Source organism: Tarenaya hassleriana, unplaced genomic scaffold (genome assembly GCF_000463585.1).
Source record: "Tarenaya hassleriana unplaced genomic scaffold, ASM46358v1 Cleome76, whole genome shotgun sequence".
NCBI lineage: Eukaryota > Viridiplantae > Streptophyta > Magnoliopsida > Brassicales > Cleomaceae > Tarenaya > Tarenaya hassleriana.
The window spans coordinates 78240-86139 of NW_010970123.1; the positions used below are offsets into that span (position 1 = coordinate 78240).

The following is a 7900-nucleotide window of genomic DNA, read 5'->3' on the forward strand; positions in this document are numbered from 1 at the left end:
CCAAAGCTGAGCGTGCCGGATTATCTTTGTGAGGCATGGTGGGAAATCGTGGTTCCCAGAGCTTGAACATGGTTTACCTTATATTAAGTTGTCAAGTTTGACTTGAGACTTAATGGTACAGATGAGATAAGTATGCAATGATATTTGATATCATAGTCTCATAAAGGATCTAAGAGTCATATTGGATATGATCGACATTAGATGTCTACCTAAATAGTATAAGGATAGGTGTAACAATCTATTCTTGTGTGAAATACGGATCTTAGTCCCATATAGAAAAATTATTGTAGGGTTAGTTTTCTTTATGGGAATATAGCTTGTGTTTGCATCTATGTTGACATTGATTGATGATGGACTAGCTGGTAGTAGATCATTGATAGAATCTGCATTTTTGTTTTGTTCGTTCTGTTTTGTCTTTTTTGTAGGATATGGCGTCAACCGGTAGTGTACCGAGTTTGACAATGCGATCTATCCTTGAGAATGATAAGTTGACCGGGATGAACTTCTTGGACCGGTATCATAACTTGAGAATAGTTCTCAAGCACGACAAGAAGTCATACGTCCTAGAAGGGGCTCTACCACCAGAGCCTGCGGCTAATGCCACGAGAGCTGTCAGAGATGCTTGGTTGAAGCATCAGACTGACGACAATGAGATCTCCTGTCTCATGTTGGGAAGCATGTCCCCGAATCTGCAGAGGCAGTTTGCGGGGAAGAGTGGTTTGATATGATCAATCGCAGAGGCAGTTTGAGGGGAAGAGTGGTTTGATATGATCAATCAGCTCAATATGGTCCCGCGTTTTGGAACGTTCGGTTCCTGTTCTCTTGAGGAGCATTTTGGTAATTGTTGCTCTTATAAGAGAAGTTAGGATGGTTCCTCCAGCCAAGGTTGTAGGTGTTGGAATAGGAATTGCTGGCAACATAGTTAACATCCTCAACCCCTTATTCTTGTGAGAACATGGACTGATCTCCACTGAACTGGTCTGATGTTTCGCCTAAAGCGCTACGGTTCGACGAATAGACATGCATCTTCAGTTCAGCTAATTCGGCCTTGAGAGCCTGTACTTCACTAACATTCTCTATATTACCCCTTTTTCGTGAAAACTCAGTTGGGGTAGTCCTATCGCTAGCCATACGTTCGATTAATTCTTTCAGCTCATCAAAGGTTAGCTTTTGAAGGCTACCTCCGCTGGCGCAGCTAATGTAGAACCTTATCTCATCCCTCAATCCATTCAATAAAGTTGACAGAATGTAGTATCTATCGAATTTATGGTGAGGGCATGCTCTTTGGTATTCCTTGAATCGTTCTCATGCTTCACCCAAGGATTCTCCATATTCTTGTGAGAAGGAATTAATCTTGTTCTTCACAAGCCGGGTCTTATGAGCAGGAAAAAATCTGTTCATGAATTTGTCAGCAAATTGATCCCAAGTATGGATCGAGTCTGTTGGCAGAGCATAGAGCCATTCGAGTGCTTTTCCCGATAAGGAGAAAGGGAAAGCAAGAAGTAATACTTCTTCAGTTGTAACTTCGTTCGCTACTCTGACAGATTGACAGAGAGATTTAAATTGAGTCAGATGCAAGTTGGGGTCTTCAGTAGAGTTACCTCTAAAAGCACTCCCGTATAACATCTGGATAAAAGCGGGTTGTAGGTCGAGGCGGGTTTCACCTGTTTTCTGGTCTACGAATGCAAGAAAGTAGTGGAGTATGCTTTGGAGGAGTGTAATCTCCAAAAGCAAGCGCTTCATTTCGCTCGACTACACTTGGTGGAGCATCGTTATGCGCGGGATGGTCGTCAACATTTCTGTTGTCTTCCATTGCTTCCAATCTCCTTTGTTGCCTCAGGAATTGAAGAGTTCTTTTGATTTCTGGATCAGGAGAAAGCAGAGTTTGACTTATACGGCTCTTGGTCATAAACCGAATGAATTAAAGTTTCGAAAAGTTTATATTTTATTGGCATATTTTAACAATTTATATATTTTTATATCAAATTAAAAGTTTGTGTATCTTATTGGCACATTTTAAAAAGTTGATGGTTTTTTTGGAATTTGTCCACAATAAAATGGTAAATAGTAAATAGTGAAAGTGATTGTTTAATAATTGTTGTTCAAATTACACAAAATAAAAAACAGGAAAATAAAAGAACAAATTCTTTTACCCTAACGGTCGTGGCAGCTTCGACCAAAGGACCCAACCAAAAACTCCACTGACCCGGCGCTTTTAAAAATTAAAATTTTAAAAATGTTTTGTAAATTTGATATATTCATAAATTATTTTCTAAAAATATATAAATTAATATATCCAAGTACTCATGTTCGAGTTCAAGAATCAATATCTCAGTAAAGAAACCGATATGTCGATACAATTGAATGCTCTCAGAACCGCAGGCATAACCGGAATCAGATTAGCTAAACGGAAGACAACCAGAATCAGAACACCACACCGAACTGCAACCGCTATTACGCAAATTCCTTTATATGAACCCTGAAAGGAAGAATTCATGTTTCTTCTTTTCCATGTTCCCCCAGAAGACAAAATGCTCAAAGAACTCATTTACAAGGCACCTGAGAGTTTTTGAGCTCATGTTTTGGCCATTGATCGAAATCGGAGTATACTCTGTCTCTGTCTCTGTTTGGTTTCAGAGGGTGATGTTTGTTTTTTTTTGTTTGTTCAGGATATTTCATTCATATCCAAGTTAGCGCCTCACCTATTTCTCGAGCTCGATGTTCTTATGGTCACACCATGCAAGAATTTGGCGTATCCGAGGAAACTCAGCTTTCCGTCTGAATTCCGAATCCAATCTCTTAGCAGTGGATATGCATTTGGTCCGAGATTCATTTCCTGCGTTACCAAAAAACACATCAGTCTCTAGACTATATAGCACGTTACCAGATGTCATTCGCGGTTTACAAGCTATTGCATATTGTATATGCTCGGGATTTATCGATTCTGAAAGGTTTTTACGCTCCCACGAGATAAGTTTATCTCAGATATTAATTATTGATGCAAGATTTTGAGATATGAGAGAAGATTACCCCAGCAAGTTCTTGGACAGAGATGACTCGATTTCCCTCACGTTCAAAGTGTTCAAATGCTACGGTTGCGATCTGTTCCCATTCTTCAAGAGCCTCGAGTTGGTAAATGCTGATCGCAGCCGCACAGAACTCCTCAAAATCCATCTTCTTATGTGCCAGCGGTTGCATCTTCGCAGCAAAAAGGAAAGAATTACATCAAGAACAAGATAAGACTGAGATAGTTCAATCCAGAACAAAAAAAAATATCGGTATTCAATGCATTGAGATTTTACGTGTCACTATGACATGACAACAACTTCATCGGTGCAGATATCAGGACAAAAGTTCGGTATACAGTATGATAAACCAAATAATGTTAAAGAAACTTTGTTCCTCACTTTCCCATGTTTACCCATTTCTAGGAGATTATTTATCCTCCATACCTACCGCGACTAATTCAAAGGACTAGCATCCCGGCCAATGAAACTGGAACAGCATTTGAGGGCAACTTCACCATATCACTACTGGCTAAAACCGCGATTGGTGAATACGGAAAAAATAAGTTATATTTTCATCATCCGTCCATCCACCAATAAATGTAAACACAAAACCCAGCTCACAGTCAATGCATTTGCAACGGTTATATTTAGCAAGTACATGCATTCTGGCATATAAATTTGCAAGTGAGGAGAGTTATTGCGGATGATGTCTTACCATGTTTAAAATCTCGGGAATTCTTGATTCCGTCATAGCATCAGTAGCATATCTTGCTAAAGCCTGCACTAGTTGGCAAGAGTTTAGACTTTGCATTTCAGAAACTAAGGTTTTGAAATTGACCAGGAATGAGTAAAACAGCTGCATTTATGAATCAGGGAACAACACAACAAACGCTCTAGCCAGATCAAGAAAAACAAGTTTAAATGATACCACTAACCGTGCTGAAATTGTGAAGAGATAGGCTCCCGTCTTTTGGGTCCAGGAGCATGAACTCTGCCTTGAGAAACACAAGTTCATCTTCTGGTAACGCTTTGGAGAGAGCCTGCGGTATAATGAACAAGCAAAAGAAAGATAACTATATGACACAATAACCTACCAACTATGAAAATATGAGCAAATAGAGAGTTGGGATCAAATGGAACTCTTCAAATCACAGCTTTGCATCCTTTTCATTGCGCAAAAGGCATAGTTAGTGAGGTGAAGAATTATTATGGACGTTTGAAGAGAAAAAGATATGAAAAGATGTGCGCCATCTACAAAATATGAGATGATCACGTATTCCACAGTGTAACCGAAATATGATAAAAAAGGGTTAAGGTTCCACAGAACTATGTAAATCACAGTTAACGTCATTTCCACTACATGAATTATATTTGGCTAGTATCATGAGTAGATTGTTTTTTGCCACATGTATTGTAAGTAGATACATTATGCTTTTTGGAAAGAAAAACGACAAATACGAGATGCATGTATATGACCAAACATGAGTTATAGGGCAGTAATCCACAGAGTCCTGAATATATGATCAAACAGAATTAGGGTTTCAAAAACACACGTCAAATCCCTTTTGCCGCATGAAAGTCTGAATAACCAATATCGGTAATTTGTTATCCAGAAACATAGAAGACAAGATAAGGATGTATGCCTTTGACAAATTATGAGAGAATCAAACAATTATCCACGAAGTCGAAATCATTTTGTCGCATTAAATTTCTCAAGTTGTACCAGAAGTTGATTCATTATTCTTGTTCTGAACATGGGATTAGATATTGACAAAAAAGAGAGTAACGACCAATTACCTTAAGTGCTGCTCGTCTAAAAGGCGAGGCGCGAATATATGACTTGACAGACTTGTAGATCGCGAAATCCAGCAGCAACCCTGGGTTTTCATCTCGTAACCATGGATGCGCTGCAATTGCATAAATGTTTAATGTTTTAGACCAACAAAGATCACATAACAAAGCTACTATGAGCAAGTGCAGAAACCCAAAGTAATTAATCATACTTAAGGCTTCATCTAATACATATTATGAGAGAACGAATACAAGCATGTGTTTGACCGATAACTTTCTGATTTTAAACAAACTTGGAAGAACTTACCTAGAGCTTGTGCTGCTGTCATTCTTTTCCTATGATCCTTGTTTAGAAGCCTTCTCACAAAGTCTTTGGCAATGGGCGATATGGAAGGCCATGGCAAATCCTCAAAATTAGGGTTTGCTCTAAGCACACATCGGAAAATCGCAGATTCAGTTCTTCCGTAGAAAGGCCTGCTTCCACACAATAATATGTAAGTTATGACACCGATGCTCCACATATCAGCTTCAGTACTGTAAGACCTGTGGAGTACTTCGGGTGCAACATAGTACGCACTTCCTACGACATCATTAAGACGCTGGTCTGAAAATGAAGAAAGTAACAAAAACATCGTCATAAATCAATACACAAACAGATAGGACAAATATAGAAATTAGAATTTACACAGAGAACTGTGGACAAATATAGAAAGATGAGACTTGCAAGACTAAATGATGAGGTCATCAATGTTCCGTGCTTGTATCACTAAGACAATAAAACAAGGTTTCTGTATATAATTCTCAAAAAGAAGAGAGAATGTTACACAAAAAGAAGCTGCATGCAAGATAAGAAGTGAACATTTCAAGTTACAGCTCTACTTATCAGCAGACTTACATGTCATATGCAGTCATTTATAAGAAAGAGGAAGCAAGGAACAAAAGAAAAATGTCATTACCAAATCTGACGAAATCAGACAAGCCAAAATCAATGACCTTCAGTATGGCATCCTCATTTCTGCTGGTAAAGAGAAAATTCTGGGTACACGAAAAGTATACAATTTGTTTAAGCAATAGCTAGAGAGGAGGAATATGTTATTTAAGAAGAATATGATATTCACAGCATATAAGTAGACTCTCTACCTCTGGCTTCAGATCACGATGTACAACACCTTGAAGATGGAAAAATGCAGTCGCAGATAAAATCTGTACAAGAATTCGCCTTGCATCAGGTTCAGGGTATCGACCACCTCTGCATTAAAGTATAAACAAATACAAACTCAGACTACAAATACAACGCAAAGCTAAAGTTACCTTACTGGGGTAAATTTTAAGCAGGAAAGGAAGGAACTAAAACACCAAAAAGAAAGAGTCTGGATTTACCTTGCCAAAATTCTGTCCAACAGCTCTCCACCTTCGCACAACCTGAAAGCAAATTAGTGGAAAATTGAATACCTAAAGTCAGCTCATTTTGTAAGCTGTCTTGCTGCACCAATGTTATAGAAGTTATAATTGCCATTATAGTACAATGAATGATTAGCCAACAAGCTGAGGGAAAAAGTAAACCACTAGAACAGAAAGGAAAGTTTATCGAACACATTGTGAAGAGCTCAGTTCTTATAACATGTTCCTAAACTGGGGGAATCTTCCCGAAACGAACAGGAGGAAGTAATAGAATGAACTACGCAAAGTCATACACTTACTATCCCCGGAAAACCGAACATAATTGTGTTGCAAAGAGCTACAAAATGGGACACACTTACTCCATTACAAAGAAGACGTTGTCGGCATCTTCAAATGCATCGTAGAATTTAAGCATATGCCTATGCCCGGATAATGCTTTCAACAAATTCACTTCTCGACGAGCATCTTCAATAGATAAAGCCGATGTCATCTGCAACACCAGAATCCCTCTGTACATCATCACATGCTTTGACACATAATATCAGAACAAATTATCTCAGAAGCTCGAGCTTGATCATTCCAGGTCAAAGAACTTTCACTCTGACACCATTCTAATGAAAAATCATCATCAACTGGTATATCTAGTAGCCAAATCAGCCCACCAAATTCTTTTCGAGTAAAAAGAACCCTATGTTCAACTGTTCAAGTCTTACTGATCATATTCTATTCTAAGTTCCCTAATGTTGGGATCACGTCGTGGCAACAAACATACCAAGAGAGGCATACCTTAGCTTTAGAGATGATTTTGACGGCCACAGTTTGCCCTTTCGTCTTCCCTTTCTTGGCCTTCGCCCAACAAGTATGACCAAAATGTCCTCGGCCCACCTCGTTCCCGAGCTCGTACTTAGCTTCGAAGTTCCTCGCGAACCCGAAATTCTTATCCAGCCTCTCCCCACCACCATCGCCACCGCCTCCGCCAACTACTCCGCCGTGGTCTCTGTCTTCACTGTCCTCCGGGATCGGACCTTCGCGAGGCTGCGTAGAGGCGCCTCTCCGCCTGCGCAGAGCCGCCATGATCGGCTTCGCAGGTGAAGGAGGAGGGAACGGCCATTTGAACTTCCTCCCCGGAGTTCTCGCGGGCGACGGAGGTACTCCGGCAGGCAACGGGCTCTGGAAAGGGGTAATGGCGTAGGAGTTGACTTCGGAGGAGCGAGGAGTAAGCGAAGACTGCGGTGTCGGAGGATTAAAGTGGTCGTCGGCCGGTTGCAACGGCCGATTCGGGAGGTCGCCGGCTCCGGCGGAGATCTCGTCATCTTCGATAGCAGAGATGTTTCGGCTGTAGCAATGGCCCATAACCGTCGGATGGAGGAGCTCGATTTGACTGAACGGAAAAAGTCAGAGAATCGGACGGTGAGGACCCGAAGTTGAAATAGTGCTTCTTTCGAAATCGAAAAAGAAAATATGTGCAACTACCAGCTGAGAAAAAAAAAACGAAGCCCAATGAAGAAAACTACTATTTTATATATACATATTAAAAAAAAAGAGGAGGCGTTGAAAATGTCTGTGATTTGCTAAAACGACAGGTGACGGAAACGTGACAGCAGTGTTGAGCCATTGAAATTAATGGCATTTAATGACTAAATTATATGTGATTAGAAATTATTTATCGCAAATATAATATTCTATATCTTTATATAATA

At 39.9% G+C, this 7900-nt stretch overlaps 1 protein-coding gene across 1 annotated transcript; it reads right to left on the minus strand.

Annotated features, from left to right (window-relative positions):
- Nucleotides 1-2291: 2291 nt before the first annotated feature.
- On the minus strand, nt 2292-7682 carry LOC104801871 (CDPK-related kinase 4). Its single transcript, XM_010525255.1, has 11 exons — nt 6987-7682; nt 6560-6690; nt 6180-6221; nt 5940-6048; nt 5756-5834; nt 5107-5403; nt 4806-4915; nt 3944-4048; nt 3724-3786; nt 3031-3198; nt 2292-2836 (listed from the first exon to the last, which is right to left on the minus strand). The coding sequence occupies exons 1-11, from the start codon at nt 7551-7553 to the stop codon at nt 2699-2701; spliced, it is 1809 nt and encodes a 602-aa protein (XP_010523557.1). The 5' UTR covers nt 7554-7682; the 3' UTR covers nt 2292-2698.
- Between the last annotated feature and the right edge of the window lie 218 nt (nt 7683-7900).

Excerpts from the sequence above, each read along its gene's own strand:
- LOC104801871 (XM_010525255.1), bottom strand. The coding sequence starts at position 7,553 with ATGGGCCATTGCTACAGCCGAAACATCTCTGCTATCGAAGATGACGAG. Across the intron at positions 6,691-6,986 it reads AAATCATCTCTAAAGCTAAG|ATGACATCGGCTTTATCTAT; the intron begins GTATGCCTCTCT and ends CTGGTGTTGCAG. Across the intron at positions 5,835-5,939 it reads ATCGTGATCTGAAGCCAGAG|AATTTTCTCTTTACCAGCAG; the intron begins GTAGAGAGTCTA and ends TCGTGTACCCAG.